Source organism: Musca vetustissima, unplaced genomic scaffold (genome assembly GCF_032173495.1).
Source record: "Musca vetustissima isolate MV318-11 ecotype Yass unplaced genomic scaffold, APGP_CSIRO_Mvet_v1 utg4278, whole genome shotgun sequence".
NCBI lineage: Eukaryota > Metazoa > Arthropoda > Insecta > Diptera > Muscidae > Musca > Musca vetustissima.
Window position 1 is genome coordinate 1 of NW_026882057.1, and position 26,048 is coordinate 26,048.

The window sequence follows — 26,048 nt, forward strand, 5'->3', positions numbered from 1 at the left end:
TACTTGAATGTATAATCAATAATAATCATACCTTAAAAATTATGAATATCTTATATGCGTATATACAGTTGTGTTCATAAAAATAGTAGTGCAGTTGACCAATTTACAAATGCCAAACATACAACCAAATACATACATATCGTCATCATAAATGCAAACGGACAGAAAAATTCGAAATTGACTTTTTGTTTGATTATTGGTCGTTTAGTCAAACTGCATGTTCACACAAAAAATTAGACATCTAACGTCAAAACAGCGATCTATTTAAAGAAATTCAAACGGACGTAACTACAATAGTATGTAACTACGTAACTACACTCCTGTAAAAAGATTTATCGGAAGGATCCACAAGGTGTATACTTATCTCAAGAACTCTTGAAGAGATAGCCGATTTATTGTGTCAGCATCAAGTGACGCCAAGAGTAATTCTCAATCTTTAATGTATAGCTCTCGTATGAACTAGGATAAAACCAATCGGTGAATATCTTCTTTATTTTTCAACGTGGTTTATGATAAAAATTATGTGATTTTCCAAAAATATTTTTTTCAAAGGTCCGTCATTTTGTTATATTTTGAGCGAAGTCAATAATACTAGTTCACGAGAGCTAGTCATGTACTCGTTCTAACACCGTTGGAATTTTCGCAGTCCGATTTTCCAGTGCGGAATAAACACCAAATGTGATTATTTTTAAATATGTCAATTTTTCGGCGAAATTCGGATAAAATAGCAGAATAACCCCAACATTTTTTTCTGAAATTTCTTGTATAAAATTAAAAAATAAATATGATGACATTATTTTTTCGAAGCAAAAACAAATATTATTCCTCTATACCTTGATTTGTTGTCGCTCTGATTTACAAACCGCTACAGCGACTTGTGTGATTTTCATATCATTTGATTCATCATGGTGTTTAGATTATGTAGATATTTTATATACATTTTTAGGTGTGTGAATGTCATAAATATCATGAAAATATTGACGTAATCTCCTATATTTTTATTATTTTTCTCATATTTCGCGAAGATGTACAACTTTATCGCGATTATTATAATATATGCATATTCTTACTTTACGGAGGAAGATATATATCAACCTTTTTGGTCAATATAATAAACGGCGTAATTTTAAGATTTTTTTCTTATGCCCAAAATTAAAACCTCGATAACTTTTGCGCGCATCAACCAAAAATTTGATCGCGAAAGGTTTCGGATTCAGAACATTTTTCTCTATATGTGTACCAAAAATCATTGATGTGCCACAAAAACAAAAAAGCTGATTTTTTGAAAATTGAATATTAAAAAATTGGCAATATTGCCTATATATATATAGGGGAGAGGGGGCACCTTTGAACACATTTTTCTTTCAAGCCTAATAAAATTTTTTATTTTATAATTTTTGGTTTCTTATAAATTTTAATTAATAGGTGCATATGTATCCTATACATTGAAAATACATATGACATACTTTATTCAAACATGTCAGAAATGTATTTATTTATTAAAAAATATATACAAAAATTTTCGAAAACTAAAAAATTCAGATCAAAATTTATTAAAAAATTCAGATCAAAATTTATTAAAACTTAAAATTACATCAAAACAAAAATTAATATGATGAAAAATACAGTTAATTTTGTAGTCTTATTATCCCATTTGAAATTTTGAGAAATCGAAGGCAAAACTTAAAAACTCCGCTTTTTACTCGAATTTAATGGGCATGTTCAAAGGTGCCCCACCCGTGGCATTTTACGGAAATGTATAATAACTTTTTTTAATAAATATATATGCAAGAAATTACATTAGTTATGTTTGAAATGATTATTGGAATTCAAAAAAATTGTTTAACGAAAGAAAACTTTCACAGAATTCTTCCTGCGCCCTTACAACCAAAAGAATAAAAGTTTACAATTACACTGCGAAAACATGACCACCCATGTACAATTTGTCGACAACTGAAAAAGCTAGCCAAAGTGGTTTACGCAGATAAAGAACAAGATTGCCATATACAAAAATGTGTTAGCGGGTCTGAAAAAATTTAAACCAAGATTTTATGAGCGTTGTTCAAAGGTGCCCCCGTTCAAAAGGTGCCCCCTCTCTCCTTTATATATATATATATAGTAAGGTCGAAGTGTATGCTAATAAAACAAATAAATAAAGCCAAAAATAAGCAAAAGTGTTTTATAAACCAGCAATATATTGTCGTTTGATATTTTAATTAATTTCCATTAATTTACTTAATGGTATTAGTTTTTAGTGGGAAGAGGAAAAACTTGCACGGCTGCGACAAGAGGATTGATAACAAAGTTAAGAAATGAAGAATAAGGTGCAAAGAAATTTAAAATGTCATTGCTACAAGGGTATTTAACGCAATAACAGATAAGAAAAAAACTTGAATAACTTGGCTTAAGACGTTTGGGGGATATGTGTCTAGAACGGCACAGTAGGTGCCAGAAGTCCTAGAAAGGTCCCCTTTTTGACATGGAAGCATGGTAACGCTAAGTTGAGTTATGCAAAATCTCATAAAGCTTGGTCACTAGAAAAGTGGTGTAACATACCCAACAAAGCGACACGACTTTTTAAACCACAGGATTACGTATTACCGCGAAAAATTCAACACCAAGTTTGAGCACAAAAACGAAACGTTGTACGTATTCAATGAACACTCCAGTAGGAAATCGGATCAGTCTCTTATTATCGGTCGACGGGAAGCTCTTTTTCTTTTTCGCCTCTTCCGCAGAAGTGGAGGGCTTATTCTTTTGAGCCTCTGTCTGCTTCTCGCACTTTTTGTTCATCCGGTTCATTCTGGCCAACTTCCGTCTTTGTGCCCCAAACAACTGCTTCTTCCTAGGAAGAGGCCGACCAGACAACTATATTTGATTTTCATGTTCAGACTCAGAATTCGAATTTGAGTCCCCTCCTGTATCTGAAGGCTGTATTGTCTGATGGCTGAGTGCTTGTAGCTGTACCTTCGACTACAGATGCCAATACACCAAAATCTGTAGGTGATTGCTGCTCACGATCGCAGGATGACGACTCGTGGGCAGAACAACGACACTTGGGCTGGGATTGGGATCTCCTTAAGTCCATTTTTGTACACATCTTGGATTTCTAGTACATTTTACAAAACAAATAACGTTTTATTTTCTAACATATTGAAGCGCCAAAGCCTGATTTTGATTTCGCAAAACTTTACTGCATAAAAATCTTTCAGTAAACTCCAGTAAGTTTTTTTGTTGTTGAACTATCAAACTTGCTACGTTATGGGCTGGAAGTTTTTCATTATAATGGTAATTTCGTATTGCCATCATATACCAAAAGCTTTTTGCCCTCTTCACTATATTAAAAAGCTCGTAGCTTTACAAAAAATTTGATTTTTTTAGATTTTTCTTGTGATATGTGTCGTCCATAATCACGCCTTGACACAGGAATTCCAAAGAATGCATATCTACTACCTGTATACTAAATATAAGCTTTAAAACATTTTGTTGCCTGTGGACAACATTGGACCATATTTCACTTAACGCTGTTTGGAGAAAAACGCGTTTAAAGTTTGAGAAGCCCTCTTGCTGTCACTTGATGCAAACATAATAAATCGGCTATATCTTCAAAAGTTGTTGAGATTTTCACTTGAAAATTTATAGGGACATTCTTGAATAAGTGTAGGTTCGAATTAAATCAAAATACAAAATTAAATGTTTTGAAACCGAGAATGGTAGGGGGTATCCTTAAGTACTAGGCAAACATAAAAATCTTATTCTATGCACTTATCACTATTTTTTAAGTCAAACCAAAAGTATGTATATATATTAGGTTGGGGAAAAGAAACCCATTATTTTTATATGAACTATAGGACTTTATTTAACATGATCCGGAATGTCCGATTTGTGCCAAATATGCACAGTTTTGTTGCATGATTTGTTGCCATTTTAAAGGTAAATTAATAATGCCTCTCTCAAAGAAGTCTATTTGCAAAAAACTCGAGTAGTCGATTTTCACAATCTTCCCTAGATACCAATTTTGTATCATTACAGAAATTTTCAATGCAAGAAAAATATGATAATCGCTTGGTGCAATGTCCGGACTGTATGGCGGATGCATTAAAACTTCCCAACTAAGCTCCCAAAGTTTCTGGCGAATGACTGTAGATGGGTGTGGTCTAGCGTTTTCCTGTTGGCCAATTTTGGCCAATTGTAAATGGTTTAAAACAGTTGTGTGGTCGATTTTAGCTCCTGGGTGATGTTCCGACTGCCAACATGGCCGGTCAACTTCGATCATTTCTCCGACTTTATCGACATTTTCGACGACCGGCCTACCTGTGCCAGTTGCATTTTTAACATCAAAAATTCCTGAACGGAATCTACGAAACCAAAATTGCACATAATTGGCTGTTACAGTATCGATACCTTAAACACCATTCACAAGTTTAGCCGCTTGGCTTGCATTTTTGGCTTTGTCAAAGAAAAACTGTAAAATGTACTGAATTTTCTCTTTGTCTACTTCCATCTTTAACACCCTTTAAAACCCTAGATGGGCTTTTAATTATTAGCTAAGAATTTTGTTTAAACTAGGTGTGGATTTTCTAATAATTCGTACTGTTAATCACGTGAACTACTCGAAATATTGATTTTTTCAGCAGTGTTTTACCGCTTAATAATATGTACAAATTTAGCTATGAGATAAAATCCAAACACCCGTTCAAACCACGTTTGGGAATTTTATAATCGACTTATTCGTTTTTTTCTAACATACATAATTTAATGTTTTTATTTATATTGCAGAAATTTGAAACAGGACTTTTACCCTTCCACTGATTCTATATATAAAAATCGTATTATGAATCGTAATATAAATCCCCAGGAAATCGATGGTTTACGAGCTGTGCTGGAAGTATTACGTGCTGTAGCGTCCCATGATGAGGTAGCGCGGATTGCAATTTGTGAACATCCTAATTGGAATCCTCTTTACACATTAATTGGCAAGCATCTTATTAAATTACGCCTAAAAACAGTTAATTATCGTTATCTTTGTTTTTTTAGGACTCCTCAGCTGCTCAGTTCCTATTTACTTAAAGTCTGATATACTTACGACTTTAACGGCTTTGGCAAAATCGAAGGAGACAGCAATGCCACTTTGGAACAATTTGGAGGCTTCTCAAATTATAAAAACTCTTCCCTCCAATATAACCTACGGTAAGAAACTGAAGTATTTTAATTTTTATTTTTGTTGAAAATGTAATGCTATGCGAAAATAAATAAAAATTGAGTTAGTTATAATATAAATTACCCTTTTAGAAACCTGCAATTTGGAGATGGAAATCGAGCAAAATGAATGCCGACTTGAGCAGTATCCCCTTACTTGTGGAATACTTGATTTATTGTATGCACTAGTGACTACGGCTATACCGAAAAATTTAGGAGGTGGACCACGAAAACCCGGACTCGATCCATATTTGAAATTCATAATTAACGGAATATTTTTAAAATTCTATAATAGGTAACTACTTTAGTATGTAATCTAGGCCATAGATTTAATACAATAATTTAAACATTCACAATCATATACACATTTCACATAACATCGCCATTACATGCTTTTGTTTAGTTCTTGATTTTAGCAAAATTATTTAGGGCAAACATATCACACAAAATATTTGTGTTTAAGCTGCTGTTGTAAGTTTGAGTATGACTTAAAACATTTCTCAACTATTTGGCATGATAAAAAGGAAGATCTTTTTGCATGTACGAAAAAAATTAATTTTTTTAATCAAAAATTTTTTATTTTTTTTTAACAAAGTTAACAAAGTAGTTTGAACACATTTTTGGTCGGAAATTATTTTGTTTTTATAACAAAAGTGACATTTTTACATGAAAAATCTAATAGAATGAAAATGTAGTCATATAAACTATGGTCTGTATTTCACTATAAACATTAACATTTATGATATGTACCAAAAATGCAGTTTATGGAGAGATGGGTATTTTGGCTAATATAGCCAGAGAGCACACAGCAAAGATATTAATGTTCCACGCAAGAAGTTAAATATTTGTCAAACTACATCGACTAAAATATAACGAAATACTACTACAATATATTGTATTTTTTAATAAAGTGCTTTGAAGTCGAATCGTGTAGATCAATTCCCAACATGGTGATTTTCCAAACGAAGAATAACAAAAATCGTTATTGGAAACCAATAGGTACCTTCCAGGTCAAAAACATGTGTTTTCTATGTTTCCATATACCTATCATTCATTTTAATCTTTATTGTAAAACACAGGCCAAAACCCGTATGGTTATACCGTTCTTTCTTTTCTTTCGCACTGTAAATTTGATAAGTTAAACAATTAATATATATATACAGTGAGTGTAATAAGTATTTTGCCTCAATAAAAATTTGAAAAAATTCCAATATATACGCCTAAAGCCAGCAAACTAAAGATGTAAAATGAATTATTTATGATGGAGTATGTTTGTGGACATATTTAGATCGTATTTCTGCAAGAATCACAGCGTAAGACCTACTGATCTCGAAGATATCGGCCGAAATATATAACAATCCAAAAATGTTTATCACAAAAAAGTATTTTGCTTTTTATTATTATTTTAGAAAAAATTGTAACATAGAACACGTTTGGTCTTTTTATAGTTACCATTGCGGGTAACGACATACTATAAGTGATTTGGCAACGATTCCAATAAACCACGGCATTTTTTCGCGAGTATTTTCTCACATTTACGTTCAATACATTCTCCAGCAATATTTCATTTAATATTTCGTAATTTCTCGTCCAAAATTTAAAAATCAGAGTATTAAATATAGTCGTCGCGGCTTCAAAACATCCCAAATATGTTAAGAATAATAAAAAGGAGGTTTTACAAAATATATCGCGAGGACAGGACCTTAAAAACTATTAAAACCAAAATCCGACAAACAAATTATTTAAAAAAATATCGCGAAACCCCATTTTTCTAACTTCGAAAACTTTATGGTTCATTATTACTGATCTAGGAACCAAAATATACTATGAAAATAGCAATAAGGAGGTCAGATTCAAAAATATGGACGGTTTTCTGGCAATAGAAATACATCTTATTTCGAAAATAAATAGATCGAACCGTTTATTCCCTACTGCATTTTATTCGCAACTGATGGTGTTAATCGGAGATAAAATATAGAATGCGTATTCGCCACCAGCAACCACAGTTTTTCAAAAGACAATATGATTTGACGAATAATGATGTTTTCTCCCAACTTCATGTATTGTTTTTTATTACTATTGCTTTAGAACTGTTCATATCTTTGAATCTGACCTCCTTATTGGTATTTCCATTGCATATATTGGTTCCTAGATCAATATTACTGGACCATACAAATTTCAAAGTCAGAAAAATTGGGTTTCGCGATTTTTTTTCAATAATTTGTTTGTCGGATTTTGGTTTTAATAGTTTTTAAGGTTCTGTCCTCGCGTTATATTTTGCAAACCCTCTTTTTTATTATTCTAAACATATTTGGGATGTTTTGAAGCCGCAATGACTATGTTTAATACTCTTATCTTAAGATTAGGACGAGAAAATACCAAATATTAAATGAAATACTGATGGATAATGTATTGAATGTAAATGTGAGAAAATACCCACGAAAAAATGCCGTGATGTATTGGAATCATCGACAAACCGCTTATAGTATGTGGTTAACCGCAATTGCAACTATAAAAGGACAAAACGTGTTTTATGTAATATTTTTTCTAAAATAATATTAAAAAGCAAAATACTTTTTTGTGATAAACATTTTTGGGTTGTTATAGATTTCGGCCGATATCTTCGAGACCAATCGGTCTATCGCAATGATTCTTGCAGAAATACGATCTAAATATGTCCACAAACATATTCCATCACACATAATTCATTTTACATCTTTAGTTTGCTGGCTTTAGGCGTATATATTGGAATTTTTTCAAATTTTTATTGAGGCAAAATACTTATTACACTCACTGTATATATATATATATATAGTGGCGAGCAGAAGCGAGTACATGTTTGTACATGTTTGTACTTTTTACGCCATAAAAATAAAAGTAAAAAAGCAAATTCAAAAATGTTGATTGTATTTTATTAGGTGTTTTGTTTGGTAATTAACAACACAACCTAAATTTAAACACTTAACTCTTAAATTTCTAGGAAAAAAATAAGGAAAAAAATTAACTCCAATGTATCCAATGTATTTGAAGAAAAAGAATGCCAAAACACTTTTTTAAATCTTTATTTAGTTCTTTTTTTATTAGTTCTTTTTTTAAGAAAGTATAAGTTTTACATTTATTAAGTCCCGTTTACTAAAAAACATTGTGGAAAATTTTAAACAAAAAACAAATAATTAACTAAAAAAATAAATCATGAAAAAACGTTTAATAATCTCTGAAGAGGCCATGCGGGTCTTGAGTGAAAGAATATGTTCTACCCTGGAAATGGCAAAGATACTTAAATTGTCCCATTTAGTGGTTATTTTGGTACAAAAACGATGTTCCCAAACCTCAAATTAGAGTTTGTACGCCGCTTCTAAGTTGTGTGGACCCACGGGAAAAGTGAATTAATAAGTTTTAATACCAAAATATGCTTCGCTAGTACTCGTCAAACCTGTTAATCGGTGAACGGCGTGAAGAGCCCTTCCCGACATTGACTGTAGCAGCAGTAAAAAAAATACAATGGTTTGGGTTGTCTTTAACTTGTGGGTCTTGGACCGATGCAAAAAAATTGGTAATATAATAATGAAAGACGTCTATTAAGATCATATCATCCGGTCTTGGTAGATAACGCCTATCCTGTAGGAGAGGTAATTATGAGCAGGGCGTTGATCAAAGACACACGCCCATCATTAACAAGTCGTTTTGAAAATTTTTCGAATTTTTTTTAATAAGTACCAAGAACTCGATGCATTTGTATCGTCGCCGTCCGTTTCTGGGCAGAAACGAAAGCGGTCTTCGAAGAAGGCACTAACTAAAATGATGCCTATTCGTAAAGCCTCTATTTCTGCTGGGAATACTGTATCACGAACAGCGTCAGATAAAATGGATAAAACTGATGCTGTTGATGATCAGACGTATGCCAGTGTCGTGTCTCATGCAACCATGGAAGCTAGCAAGGATGTATTGGAAGTGACAATACCTCATAACGCTATGAGTATTGATAACAGTAGTCTTAAGAAGACCGTCAAATCTACTCATAGTACACATGTGTTGTCATTTCCTTCATCTGGTGCGTTTTCCGAGGTTGTAGCTGGCAATTCCCCACTACCTACCCAAAGACAATTATTAATGGCCCCTGTCATGAAAATGGTTTTTGTGTCTAGGTTTGCGCCTGATACCTCGGCTGAGGATATAAATTACTATATCAAATAAAAAATAAATGGTAATTATTTTCTATGATGCTACAAGCTTCGATCGGCATACTCTGAAAGTAGATCATCATTTAAAATATTAGTTCATGATGATATATTTCCAAGTTTGATATCGAAAGATTTTTGGCCTGCTAGAGCGTTTGTTAAAGAATTTCTAGGAAGATCAGATAATTTAGCTCATTTACCTCAGAGATCTGAACCAGTATCATAAAACTAGATAACCTATTTACCATTTGCTATCAGAATGTAAGGGGGTTAAACACTAAATTAACTCGTTTATTTACTGATAGCATTGGTTTTGAATTTAGCATTATTGTGTTTACTGAGACTTGGCTCAAAACGTCTGTGTTAAATAGTGAAATTATGTGTTCAAAATATCAAATATTTATTGCAGATGATGTCAAATTTTCCACTAATTTAATTAAATTAAATTGTTTTCCTGACATAGAATTTATCTGCATATCAATTGAATTGGGTAAATTTGAACTATTCGTTACGTGCTCATATATACCTCCTTCATCACATCTTGATATTTATAATCAGTATTTAGCAGCACTAAACTCAATTATTAATATTATAAATGATTCCGATAGAATTTTAATTCTTGGTGATTTTAATATGCCATCTGTAAAGTGGCTCTCATTGCCAGACTCAGAAAGTTTTACGCCGTTGACATCTGAAGCAAATGTAAACCAATATACATTTGATATTGTTAATCGATTTTGTGAAATTAATCTCCTTCAAATAAATAATATTTTAAATTGTAATGATAGAATCCTTGATCTAGTATTTGTAAATTTTACACAATTTTTTAAATTAATTCGAATTCCTGCTATATGTACTCCAGAAGATAATCATCATCCAACATTATATATAACCATGTGCCATAATTCTACAATTAACGAAAGTTCATGTGACTCATTTAAAAATATTCTTAACTATAAAAAAACAAACACGAAAGCTTAATTCTCTTATTTCATCTGTAAACTGGACAACTGCATGTCAATGTAAGAATCACTCCGATTTTGAATTTATCTATATATATAAAAATTAATTGCTGTTCGTTAGTCTCGCTAAAACTCGAGAACGGCTGAACGGATTTTTCTTATCTTAGTCTTAAAATATTCGTAGAGCTTCAGGGAAGGTTTAAAAGGTGAGAAAAATTTAAAAATCGCGAAAAATTTGCAAAAAAGAAAAAATATTATGAAAAAAAATATTATGAAAAACAATATTTGAAAAAAAAAAATATTCATTTGTCAAATATTGAAAATTTTCAAAATATTTTATTTTATTCAATTGGCATTGTAACGAAACTTTTTTTCTGAGAATGCAAAACAATAATTGAGATGAATTCGCGATCATTGTATGTACACGTTTTCCATAAAATTCACTTACATTTTGGAACAAATGCAAGGATGAAAATCTGAAGATTCAGAAAAGAGTTCTGATTCGAAGACACATGCCCTAGATTATTCTTCTTGAAAATAATAATAATAGGAACATAGGAACATGTTGTTATTGAAGTACCTAAAATGTACCATTATATGGTGGTTATATGCCTAATCGTTGGTCAATGTCTTTAATCGCATATGTGTATCACAGAGAAAATTAAGTTCATATTGAAAGAGAACAACTATAAAAAGCATTTGTTATAACAAAGAGTCTCATGATGTTACCTCAATATGTCAACTACCGATATATTTAATACCATGAAAAATCGTTGTTAAGATCGAACTTTTGTACTTCCTAATATGTAGATTCCTTAAATCGGCCGGGACATTTATATGGGGACTATGTTACACAGTATGTGTAGTAGATTGGAAAACGGGGGTAAGAACTTCAACATACTGAAAATTAAACGGGAAATATGTATGGCGCCTTTTTATTGCATTAAGCCAAATCCATGATCCATCCATTCCGTCAAATTCTTTACAAAACCGAAAATGGTGCGGGACCCGTATGTAGGAGCTATACAAAACTTGGTCGTGAATAGAAATGTTTCCGCAAATGTGTTTTACCCTTTCAATATCATGGAATGATATATGATATGAATGATATACGATACTACAATGGGTATGGATATATACTAATACCACATGAGAAAATACCGAACAATAAGAGTATATCATTATATGCATATCATTATATGGGGCTACCCGGACCAATTTGCACCAATATTGATAATTTTTTGTAAACAGGTTTTCTTCATCCAAAATAAAACATTACAGCTCTTCAGCTGAAGCACTCCCTAAAATACCGAACTCCTTAAAGTACCGACTATTGTGGGCACCTCAAAGATTTAACCAATATTGACAATTTCAGTACGATTCATTCTACCAAATATACAACCAAACGTGCCCAAATCCCCCACAGTATCGAAAAAGGAGGATTACTATTACATGGGGGATATTTGAAAGCTTGGGCGAACATAACATTGCAGCCAAACACCGAATATTAAGGGATGCCGTTAGGTGGGGATATCCGAATACTTGAGTCAATATGAAAAATTCTAATTAGGGAGAATTTCTGCCCAATAAGTATCCCTAATATTAGATTTGGGAAAAAGAAATCCATTATACCGGTGGAACGATGGAATTTTACAGGCATGTCGTAACATCATCCAGGAGCTAAAAATTAAACCATTCACACAAAGCTGGATTCAAAAAGAAGCTCAATGGTTGGGTGACTCACCAATTAACAGAAAAAATGAAATGGATCGAATTTCCATCTGCGAAGTCTTGACCAAACGGAATGAGATACTCTTATTTTTAAAAACGGATGGTAACTGGAAATGAGAAATGGATCACATACGATAACCCAATGCAAAAACGATCGTGGTCAAAGAGCGGTGAAGCACCTCAAACGGTGACCAAACCAGGACTAACGACCAGGAAGGTTCTGCTATGCATTTGGTGGGACTGGAATGGGATTATTTATTATGAGTTGCTTTCATATGGCCAAACGCTAAATTCTGATCTCTCCTGCCAACAACTGTACCGTTTGAAGATAGCAATTGGCCAGAATTGGCCAACAGGGGAGGTGTCGTGTTTCACCAGTAGGCCTATTCTGTAGCTTTTAACAACATTCGATATTGTTTAAATTTCTTTTGTTATTGTAAAAACAATAAAACTAACAAATGAAATTGTTGTAAAATAGACATTATCGAATGTTGTTAAAAAGTTACAGAATACAGGGGCAGGACAACGCTAGGCCATCTTATGAGTAGTACAAATGTATGTGCAAATATAAAATGTATATCTTAAATCGTGGAGGGAACAACAAAACTCACTCATAAACATCAAATTTAGTTTTGTAATGTTACCCTATGTGTGCTATGATAATTACCAAGATGTTACAAAAATATATACACTTCACCTTATGATGGAGGGTATAAAACCAACCTAAAATGCCGAAAATTATACATCAACAATATTGTTAGGCAAGACAACGTTTGCCGGGCCCTCTAGTAATTGATAAATTTTATAATACTCTAAATACATTTATTTCTGAATGTGTTCCAACTGTTAGAATTAAAAATTCAGACAGATATCCATGGAGTTCGGGTGAGTTATCAAGTATAAAAAATTTAAAAAATAAACTTTTTCGAAAATATAAGAAGTCAGGCTCATCTATAGACTACGCTAATTATTCTGTTGCTAGGTCCAAATATACCATAGAGTCCCGTAGTTTGTATAATAATTACCTCAACAAGATCAAAAATAATTTAAAACTAATCCGAAGTCATTTTATGAGTTTGCTAACTTAAAAAGAAAAGTCTCCTTAAAACCAACAATTTTGAAATGCAACAATAAGAAGTTTGTAAAAAACTCTGAAATAGCAGAATGTTTTGCAAATTTTTTCGCCTATAATATAAGCTCATATCCTCCAAATATAAGCTCATATCCTTATGAGCTATCCAAAATAGATCAAATATATATGCCTTTTTTACAAAGTCAAGATGTTGCAAAAAATTTACATACTCTAAAACCAATTAAACTTCCAGGTCCAGATGGTATACCTAGCATAATTCCCAAATATTGTTCTGACACTTTAGCAACGCCTCTTACGTTGCTATTTACTCATTCCTTAAATTTTGGTTATTTTCCCACTATATGGAAGAAATCTTTTATAGTACCGTTGCACAAGTCTAATAGTCTATCAAACGTCTCAAACTACAGAGGAATTGCAAAATTAAGTGATATCCCAAAATTGTTTGAAAAATTAGTTACTGCTGTTATTTCTCACAAAATAAAATCCATTTTAAGTCCATATCAACATGGCTTTCGTAGTGGTCTTTCAATTATAACAAATCTTATAGAGTTTACTTCAATTGTAATAAAGGGATTTGTTCAGCGAAACCAAACTGATACCATTTATACAGATTTTAGTAAAGCTTTTTATAGGGTTAACCATGAACTCTTATTATATAAATTTGATAATATGGGCTTCAGTATAAACTTAGTCAAATGGATATCATCTTACTCACAAAATAGATCACAGCTAGTTTTGTTTGAAGGATGTCTCTCAAAATCGATTAATGTACCCCCAGGTGTTCCACAAAGAAATCACCTCGGGCCGGTTCTTTTTATATTGTTTATAAATGCTTTGCCAACTTCTGTAGTACATTCTAAATTGTTAATGTATGCAGATGATGTCAAGTTATTCATTACCCATAATTCTGAGAAACAATCCATTTTACTCCAAAATGATTTAAATAACCTTTTTCAGTGGTGCAGATTAAATTGTATGGATTTAAATTTAAACAAATGTAAACATATGTGTTTTTCTAAAAATTCCTCATTGATGAGGCTATACAATATTAACGGTTCGGTTTTATCAACAGTTGAAACATTCGTGGATCTTGGTATTTTAATGGATCCAAATAAAGCATATGGTGTATTAAGTTTTATAAAACGGTGGGCCAAAGAATTCTCGGATCCTTATATAACAAAACAACTATACACGTCTCTTGTTAGACCTATATTAGAATATGGTTCTGTTGTATGGGATCCTCAATATGCAATATATTCCGATAAAATCGAATCAGTGCAGAAACAATTCTTACTTTTTGCAATGAGGGGTTTACATTGGAATAGTGATTTTGTGTTGCCTTCTTACACTAGCAGGTTAAAATTAATTCGGTTACCTACATTAAAAAGTAGACGTATTATGTTGAACACTATGATGGTACTAAAAATATTAAATGGTAATATTCCCTCTGATTTCCTAATTTCACCTATTAGAATAAATGCTCCTTTTCGATCTAGTAGATATTATCAACTATTACATGTAGATTTTCATCGCACAAATTATTCTATGGGAGATCCACTCAGTAAAATTTGTATTGATTTTAATTCTGTGTAGTCTAATGTAGATTTTAGCAAGAATGTTGAATTTATAAAATCTAATATAATTGTATTTTTAAATGAGTAGTGCAACTTAATAATAAACTGGCTGTTGGAGTAGATTCTGTAGCTGGTTTTCTATTCCCTTCTCACATTCCCTTCTCAAAAATATGCAAAATATGCAAACATATGCAAAATATGCAAACATATGCAAAATATGCAAAAATATGCAAAAATATGCAAAAATATGCAAACACATGCAAAATATGCAAAATATGCAAACATATGTTTGCATATTTTGCATATGTTTGCATATTTTGCATATTTTTGCATATATTTTGCATATTTTGCATATGTTTGCATATGTTTGCATATATTTTGCATATGTTTGCATATTTTTGCATATTTTGCATATGTTTGCATATATTTTGCATATTTTGCATATGTTTGCATATTTTTGCATATTTTGCATATGTTTGCATATTTTGCATATATTTTGCATATTTTTGCATAGTTTTGCATATATTTTGCATATATTTTGCATATTTTGCATATTTTTGCATATATTTTGCATATATTTTGCATATTTTGCATATATTTTGCATATATTTTGCATATTTTGCATATGTTTGCATATTTTTGCATATTTTGCATATTTTTGCATATTTTGCATATATTTTGCATATTTTGCATATTTTTGCATATTTTTGCATATTTTGCATATTTTGCATATGTTTGCATATTTTGCATATGTTTGCATATATTTTGCATATTTTTGCATATTTTGCATATATTTTGCATATATTTTGCATATATTTGCATATATTTTGCATATATTTTGCATATTTTGCATATGTTTGCATATGTTTGCATATTTTTGCATATTTTTGCATATTTTGCATATATTTTGCATATTTTGCATATGTTTGCATATGTTTGCATATTTTTGCATATTTTGCATATTTTGCATATGTTTGCATATTTTGCATATATTTTGCATATGTTTGCATATTTTGCATATATTTTGCATATTTTTGCATATTTTGCATATTTTTGCATATTTTGCATATATTTTGCATATATTTGCATATTTTGCATATATTTTGCATATTTTTGCATATTTTTGCATATTTATTGCATATCGACCTAGCATACCGTGCATATTTTTTGCATACTCTTGCATATATTTTGCATATTTATCGCATATCGACCTACCATACCGTGCATATTTTTTGAATATTTTGCATATTTTAGCATATATTTTGCATATTTTATGCATATATTTTGCATATTGATTGCATATCGACCTAGCATATTTTGCATATATTTGCATATTTATTGCATATCGACCTAGCATACCGTGCATATTTTTTGCATTCTCTTGCATATATTTTGCATATTTATCGCATATCGACCTACCATACCGTGCATATTTTAGCATATATTTTGCATATTTTATGCATATATTTTGCATATTGATTGCATATCGACCTAGCATATTTTGCATATTTTTTGCATATTTTGCATTTTTTGCATATCGTGCATATGCAAAATATGCAAAAAATTAAAAAATATGAACCCTTCAAATAATTCTAAATCCTTTGAAACGAATTTGTGTCCAATCAGTATTTCGATATCTTCATTATTAAAAAATATGCAAATATGCAAAATCCGAGGTCTAGAAATTACAAAAATATTTTTAATTCCTTGAAACTGAGGTTTGCAAGCTTATAACTCGCGAAATATGAACATTTGCATGTAATTTAGATTCAATTCTATAAAATGAAGTGTTCTTGTCACTATCTTTGAATATTGGTAATAAATAACTTTTTATTTATTGCCAATATTCAAAGCTGTAATGGTAGTTATATAAAAAATGGGCGAAAATGTGTTAAAGCCAACAAGTTTTTTTGATTTGCGGCTAAACTACACAACGCACGCACATGTGATCAGTGACTAAGTTGAAGAATAGCCATTTTGAAGCCGGATTTTCGGTGTTTTTTGAATTTTTCTTATAATCAGAACGCGAATCCAGATAATGAATTAAACTGATTATAGGATTGTAGAACTCGTGATTTTGCTTCGCTTAGTGTATATCTAATGAATGTGCTCACCGTAGCTTATTTGGAATCGGGTTCCAAAGACGAAAATTTGGTGCGTAAATTTTTATAAAAAACATATTTTTGGAGTCTAAATTTAAGAAATCCATTCAAATGCCGTGGAATCCCGCGTGATTGTGGGAAAAACTGCAAAAAATTATTTTGACAAATTCGCGTATATAATCGCGTGTTTCTTGGATTTTTTTTACATACATTTATGTTTGTATTATCACATTCGCGAATCTGTATGAAAATAGGTCAAAAATACATCGATACGCGAATAATATGCGTATTTTATCCAAAATTGATTGTGGCGGAACATCCGCGGTTCTTAACCAATTCTTTTCAAATAGGTGTACTTTTGTGTATTTTCATTGGAGATTACTGAAATCTGATGCGTATAAAAATCGTATGCAAGTTGCGTCATTTTTTTTTGTCATTTTTAGGCTTTTTGCATAGTAAAGTACATCGAGCGGCACACTTTGCCCGCTAAATGAAACTTCGAAAAATTCATAATTATTGGAAGAGTTTGATTCGGTTTATACGAACACCGCATTCGCATCAACTATTCCCTTAACCATAACAAACCAGTAAGGAAAGCAGTAAAGTCGGACTGGGCCGACTATATGATACCCTTCACCACTTTGGGTATATTCAAAAGATGTATCCTAAGATGTATCCTATCGATGCACCAATTACCTAAAACCGGACGAAAATATATATGGGAGCTACATTTAAATCTGAACCGATTTTCACGAAATTTAGCTCACGTCATTCTAAACTTAATTCAGTACGCTATGACAAATTTCGTGCAAATGGAATGATTTTCAAAGACTTTGATGCACCATTTACCTAAAATCGGGCGACTATATTATATATGGGAGCTTTATATACATCTGAACCGATTTTCATGAAACTTGGCACACATTATTATAGACGCAATTCAGCACGCTATGCCAAATTTCGTACAAAGATATACAGGGTCTTAAAAGCACCAATTACCTTAGATGAAAATATATGTGGAATCTATATCCAAATTTGAACCGATTTCAACGAAACTTTTCACAGGTTGGGTTATACTAATTTCAGTACGTTTTGTTCTTTCAATCATATATTGGTTCCTTGGTGTGTCAATTACTTAAAATCAATCGATCTATGCAATATTAGAACTTTGGTACATTATTTACATTAAATCTGACGGAAATATATATATATATATATATCTTAATCTGAACCGATTTTCACGAAACTCAGCACACATCATTCCATGAAACTTGGCATAAAGCACTCTAGGCTCTATTAAGTACGTTATGCCAAATTTCGTGCAAATCGAAATATATATAGGGACTTTGGTGCATCACTTACATAAAATCGGACGAAACTATATATGGGAGTTATATCTAAATCTGGACCGATTTTCACGAAACTTGGCAGACATCACTCTAAGCTCAATTAAGTACGTTTTGTACTTATTCAACATATATAAAAACTTTATGGCTGAATTAACTCTTAATTATAAAAAATAGTACCAAAAAGATATATAGTATTAGTTAAAAAAATTTACAGTTTTGTAAAAAAAGTCAAATTTGCCGAATGTTTGGTGCACCATTTACATAAAATTGTCATCGCTATCAGAAAATATATATGGTTTTAATAAGCCACACAATGTTTGAATTATATGGCTTTATTTTCTAGCGGCGGACCTTTACATCTCAAGGTCGCACACACCATCAGAAACAGGGGTTTTCTATCGCATTTTCGTCGATTTTCAGGAAACTTGGCAGACATCATTCTAGGCTTAATTCATTACGCATTATATTTTTGTGCCAAATTTCTTAAAAATTTTAAAAGTGCAAATCGAAACATCTTTAAAAACACAAAAACCTGTGTATCTAAATAAGCTTATTAGCTAGAAATTTCAAACTTTGTGTCAGTTATTTACGATATATAGGGACTTTGGTGCACCATTTACATAAAATCGGACGAAAATATATATGGGAGCTATATCAGGAAACTTGGCAGACATCATTCTAGGCTTAATTCATTACGCTGTGCCAAATTTTTGACGCACCATTTACATAAAATCGGACGAAACTAAGAACTTGGCAGACATAATTCTAGGCTTATTTCATTACGCTGTGCCAAATTTCGTGCAAATCGAACGATATATAGGGACTTTGGTGCACCATTTACCTTAAATCGGACGAAAATATATATGGGAGCTATATCTAAATCTGAACCGATTTTTCTCAATTTCAATAGGGTTAGTCCCTGGGCCAAATAAGTGAACTGTGCCAAATTTCATCCAAATCGGATCATAAATGCGTTCACAAAAATACATGGACGGACAGACGGACGGACGGACATGCGTAAATCGACTCAGAAAGTGATTCTATGCATATTCTCAAATGTAACTATGGGTCTATCTCGATACCTTTTGCGTTTTACAAACATATGCACAAACACATAATACCCTGTACCACGGTGTGGTGAAGGGTATAAAAATCAAAAATTGAAAAAAATGTGGCAAGTCAAAAATTAATTTATTTTATGTTGAGATATTTTCATGATATTATTTGTTTTTCGCGACTATTAAACCGTATTTCAATGTGATTTCGTTAGTATGCATTTGTGAACGCGAACAGATTTCGAATAAGCATATTTTCCTTAACCTATGTACCAAAAATCATGAAAGTGCTCGCAAAAAAAACGTTCAAATTTTTTTTTTGTTTTCGTGGTACATCAATGATTTTTGGTACACATATAGAGAAATATATTCTGACTCCGAAACCGTTCGCGATCAAATATTTTGTTGATGCGCGCAAAAGTTATCGAGGTTTTAAAACAAAAACGTTGATATATCTTCCTTCGTAAAATAAGAATATGAATATATAATAATCATCGCGAAAAAGTTGCACATCTTCGCAAAATATGAGAAAAATAATAAAAGTATAGGAGTTAATAGGAGTTAATATTTTCATTATATTAATGACACGTATCATACTAAAAATTAATTTAAAAATATCTACATTATCTAAATACCAAGATGAATCAAATGATATCAAAATCACACAAGTCTGTGTAGCGACAACAAACCAAACAAGTTTGTGTTGGCGTTTGTAAATCACAGCGACAAAAAAACAAGATATTCAGGAAAAATATTTGTTTTTGGTTCGAAAAAATAATGTCATCATATTTATTTTTTTAATTTTATACAAGAAATTTCGGAAAAAAATTTTGGGGTTATTCTGCTATTTTTCCCGAATTTCGCCGAAAAATTGACATATAAAAATAATCACTTTTTGTGTATAAGTATACGCCTTGCGGATTATATCAAGACCTTTCCGACAAATCTTGGGGTACTATAAATAGGTATAAATCTTAAAATAAAATAATATTATGAAATATACATTTTAAATTGCGTCTAAATCGCGTAATTATCAAAATCATTTGATGCGCATGCGGTTTCAAGGAAGTACTGAAGTTTATCTTCCAATCCATGTATATTTTGCGAAATTTGATTTGACGCCTATGATGTGCAACATGTTGCATTGAAGTACCCAAAAACTCGTAAAACGCGAATAATTTTCGAAAACTCCATTTGCCATTAACGCGTATTCGATTTCGGTGTGCACCCTAAAAAAATACATCGATCTATACCGATTTCAATGTGGTCCATTAAGAACCATGGATGTGCCAGCTCACATTATTTTTGAGATAAATTGGGTACATCTCTCTTTCGGTTGAAGTTTTTAAAGTTCTCTTTTCGAAAAAGATCAAAATCCGTATGAGGTCATTTATTGAAGCGGAAATGATCCACAGAAAATGCATTTAAATCCGCGATATTTTCAAAAACTTTTTTTTTCCAAATTTTGTGTTTTTGGAAGGCCAGTTCCCGCCGTTCTAATTGATGGATTGTCACAACGAAGATTTTATATTATCCGAAACGTAAAAAACCTTACTGATCGCGGGTACCCGTATCATTCAGTTGACAGATCCAAAAATTTGACCCGAAAAATAGGTTTTTTAGAAATGTGATCGCACAAAATGTTCACCTTCCGATGAGTATTACTCTGAAGCTGTGCAACTACATACACAAAATATATATCAAATTACTCAGATTCTCGACTACAATAATCTTATAATCGATTTTTGGAAATTTCTGTATGCGTATTAAAGCTAGAAGTAAAATTCAAAAAACACTCAAAATCGAGCTTCAAAATGTCAGCATAATTTAAATGTACATGCAGTTAAAATTTTGAAAAATGATACATAAGGGGCGTAGTCCCCATTTTGTTGCCTTCTAGTTTTACTTTGACACGAAGACAGTGAAATGAGTGACTTAATCACAAATTGATAGAGAACATAAAAAAACTGGTTCTCCTCAACCTGTTTTTACGCATTTTTTTACATTAAAGTAGACACAGCTTTCACTAAAATACAGTTTGGAGGTCAATATCATGAACAGTTTGTAACGACAGACCAATTAACCCCAAAATTATTTACTTTTTTTCATATACTTAAGTAATTCCCGAGTTATAAAGGGGTGAACCTCCGCTTCAGCTATGTTAAAAATTGGCAATATTGCCTATATACAGTGAGTGTAATAAGTATTTGCCTCAATATGTATTTGACAAAATTCCAATACATACGTCAAAAGCCAGCATACTAAAGATGTAAATTGAATTATGAGCGATGTTTGTGGAGACATGTTTAGATCTTATTTCTGTAAGAATCACTCACCCCTATTCCGTATGTCGTCGTCGACACGAAACGACGTCGAAGAGAGTCGTCTTTTGCAAATTGGTATTCTCTATGTCGTTGTCGACATTTATCGATAACTATTGAAACATTTTTGGTATTCCGTAACAATGTGTGACGACGACGATGTCGAAGATTTCTTCGTCATAGTTTTTGTTGACGACTGAAGCGTTTGAACATTTTTTTTTTTTTTTTTGAAATTAAAAAAAAAAACATGACCGGACAAGGACAGGATACATCATTCTAGAATCTATTCAATACTTAATGCAAAATAAAGTGTAAATAAAGAAAAATATATGGGATCTATATATATATAAATCTAAACCGATTTTGACCAATGTCAATAGGACTCGTCTATGTGGAAATAAAATTTCATCCCAATTGGAGGGATTTTTTCCAAATTTCATCCCGTTCGGATCATAATGGTGACATGTAACATGTTTAAAATAATACATGAATGGAGGGACATGCATAAATCGACTGAAAAATAATTCTATGTACATACTATATACTAAAAAGTAACTATGGGTCTATCTCGTTTCTTTTTGGTCGTTGCAAGCACATTTACCAAGACATAATGGCCTATGCCACAGTGCTGTGAAGGATACAAACACATTTTTGCCCAAAAATATGCAACAATTTTTTTTGTTTTTATTGATATTATCGATAAATAGTCGACATCGTCGCATGAGTGTTACAGAATACCAAATCAGTGTCGAAGTGATATCGATGTCGATGCGAAGTGATGTCGAAAGAGAAACGTCGTCGACAACGACGACGACATACGAAATAGGGGTGACTGCGAAAGCCCTATTGGTCTCGAAGATATCGGCTAAAATCTATAACAACCCAAAATTGTTTATCACAAAAAGTATTTTGCTTTTTACTATTTTATTAGAAAAAATCATTACACCTCGCACGTTTGGTCTTTCTATAACTACCATTAAGGATAAGCATATATTATAAGCGATTCGGTGACGATTCCAACAAACCGCGAATTTTTTTCGATAGTATTTTCTTACATTTAACTTCAATACATTCTCAAGCAATATTTTATGTCACATTTAGTCATTTATCGTCCTAATATCAAAAATAAGAGTATAAAATATAGTATAAAATATAGTATTTCCTGCTGCATTTTATTTGCAACTTATGGTGTTAATCAGAGACAAAATATTGAATTCGCATTCGCCATCAGCTACCCCAGTTTTTCAAAAGACAATAGGACTCGACGAAGAATGATGTTTTCTCCCATCTACATGTACAGTTTTTATTTTTTATTTATTGTTTTAGAACCGTTCATATCTTTGAATCTGACCTCCTTTTTGGTATTTTTATCACATATATTGGTTCCTACATCAATATTAATGGACAATAACGATTTCTAAGTCAGACAAATGGGGTTTCGCGATATTTTTTAAATAATTTGTTTGTCGAATTTTGGCTTTAATAGTTCTGAACGTCCTGTTCTCGCGTTATATTTTGTAAAACCTTCCTTTTATTATTCTAAACATTTTTGGGGTGTTTTTAATCCGCCACGACTATATTTTATACTCTTATTTTTGATATTAGGACGAGAAATGACTAAATGTGACATAAAATATTGCTTGAGAATGTATTGAAGTTAAATGTAAGAAAATACTCTCGAAAAAATTCCGCGGTTTGTTGGAATCGTCACCGAATCGCTTATAATATATGGTTATCCTTAATGGTAGTTATAGAAAGACCAAACGTGCGAGGTGTAATGATTTTTTCTAATAAAATAGTAAAAAGCAAAATACTTTTTTGTGATAAACATTTTTGGGTTGTTATAGATTTTAGCCGATATCTTCAAGACCAATAGGTCTTTCGCAGTGATTTTTGCAGAAATAAGATCTAAACATGTCCACAAACATATAGCATCGCACATAATTCAATTTACATCTTTAGTATGCTGGCTTTTGACGTATATATTGGAATTTTGTCAAATTCGTAATGAGGCAAAATACTTATTACACTCACTGTATCTCTATATACATATATAAAAATTACATTTATGTTCGTGATCGCTAAACTCAAAAACTACTGCACCAATTTGGACCAAATTGTATGTACATGTTCTATGGGGCGTGAGGAGTGTTTCTGTGTAGTTTGAAGTTCATCCGACAGATGGCGCAATATTTAGTTTTTTTATGGGTTTTCACCATAATTCAAGAACTACTGCACCGATTTAGACCAAAACTTTTCTTATCGTAGTCTTGAAATATTCCTGGAGCTCCAGAGATGGTTTAAAAGGTGAGAAAAAGTCGAAAACCGCGAAAAATTTGCAAAATATATTATGAGGCATATTTACATTTCCGCGAATTTAGTATAGAGCCATTTTGATTGCACCATGTCGTTTTTTTATTTTGAGATATTTTGGTCAAAAATGGGTAGCGTATCATTCCTTTAAGACTTCATTGTCAATTATTGATAATTTTCAAAATATTTTATTTTATTTTTTTTCAATTGGATTGATATTGTACGAATATTGAAAGTATTATTTTTGTGGAATACACTCGATGATTGTATAGAATGCATATACATATTGGGACAAATGCAATTTAGAAGACATTCTGAATGGAGTTTATATCCATTCATAGAATTTTGATTCTAAGATCCATGCTCTAGATTTTTTTGTTTGAATATACATAATAAAAATAGTTTAATAGGAACATGTTATTCCTTAAAGTTCCTAAAATTTTGCTATGCCACGAATATCAAATCAGGTGGTACCATTATATCGGTGGTTAATATGTTTGAACTTATAAAAACAAAAACTCGCATATATACGATACCATCGGTAAACCAGCAAATGCATAATAGGCATAATATCTAATGTGAAGGATATACCAAAACCTTCGTCAAAAACATATATTATAACATAGAGTCTCACGATGTTACCAATTGGTTTTACGAATACCTCAATATATCAATTACCGATATATAAAATTAGGACATCTAATAACAAGTGAAAACGTCGTTATGTTCGACCGGGCCAAACTTTTACCGATATCATCGATAACTTTTGGTATGGAGATATGTTGCCCAATGAGAACCCAAAGTATCTAATCAATTGGTTAAAAATGTGCCTAAAGGCCTAAAAACTAATGGTGGTACCGTTATATGGGGAATATCTTAAAAAGTGAACCAATATTCATAATTTTTGGTAGAAAGATTTGCTACCATATGAGAATTTAAAATAATAAATTATCGCGGAACCAAACACCCCAAAATAAGGAATAATGGGGAGTACGGTATATGGGGGCTATCATAAAAAGTGGGCCGATGCCTTTTTGACACAATACTTGAGTCAATATTAATAATTTTAAGTAAGTAGGTTCGGTATACATTAAGACCCCCAATTACCAAATTATAAAAAAATCGGTTGAAACCCGTGTCAACATCCCCCGATATATACTATTTTTATTAACAAACATCGAATCAAATCTCTATCTTAAATATTGTGATCACTATCGTGATTTCGACATAGATTTTTATTCTGATCAATAATATATACATATACTTTCTGGGCCCTCAGTGTTGCAAAGGGAATGACAAATTTAATATACATTTTACCTTATTGTGAAAGCTATAAAAAGCTTACATAGCATTGGGCTACCGTTATGTGGAAGTCGTATAAACATATTGCGAAATAATCTAATTAAATCCGAATACTGAATGACAATTCCGGCTCTTGATATCTAAATTATTACAAAAATTATATCCACGGAAATTTTAGAAGGGAAAACAACGTTTGCCATTTCGACAACTGAAACTTGATATTCTGTTGCTTCTGATGTAACGATCAATATTGGTATATGGGAGACAAATATAAAATGTTTGTCCATACCAAAAATGTTCATGGATATTTCATACACAAAAAAATGTTTATGCAAGTATGAATAGAAATTAAAAAAATTATTCCTTAACAATATTGCTAAGGCAAGACATCGTTTGCCGGGCCCGCTAGTATATATATATATATATATATATATATATATTGATGTTCGTTAGTCTCGCTAAAACTCGAGAACGGCTGAACGGATTTTTCTTATCTTAGTTTTGAATTGTTCGTGCAGCTTCAGGGAAGGTTTAAAAGGTGAGAACAAATCGAATAATGCGAAAAATTTGCTAAAAATATATTATGAAGCATATTTGCGTTTCCACGAATTTAGTATCGAACTATTTTGATTGGACCACTTCGTTTTTGTTATTTGGAGATATTTTGGGCGAAATTGGTAGCGTATCAATCTTTTAAGCCATCATTTGTCAATTATTGGAAATTTTCAAAATATGTTCTTTTTTCAATTGGATTGACATTGTACTTATTAAAAATATTTGTGAGAATACAAAAAATAATTGAGAAGTGTATCATTGAATGTACACGCGATCATTGTATGCACACGTTTTCCAAAGAATTCACGGAATTT

General features: G+C 31.7%; 1 protein-coding gene across 1 annotated transcript in view; it reads left to right on the top strand.

Moving 5' to 3' along the window:
- The first annotated feature begins 4,830 nt into the window (after positions 1 to 4,830).
- The window catches only part of LOC133328207 (nuclear pore complex protein Nup205-like), a 42,442-nt gene continuing 21,224 nt past the window's right edge, over positions 4,831 to 26,048 (top strand). The window contains exons 1-3 of the mRNA XM_061536758.1: positions 4,831 to 4,976; positions 5,038 to 5,190; positions 5,293 to 5,494. Coding sequence (XP_061392742.1) covers positions 4,835 to 4,976; positions 5,038 to 5,190; positions 5,293 to 5,494 — 497 coding nt within the window. The 5' untranslated portion in view covers positions 4,831 to 4,834. The remainder of the gene's footprint in view (positions 4,977 to 5,037; positions 5,191 to 5,292; positions 5,495 to 26,048) is intronic.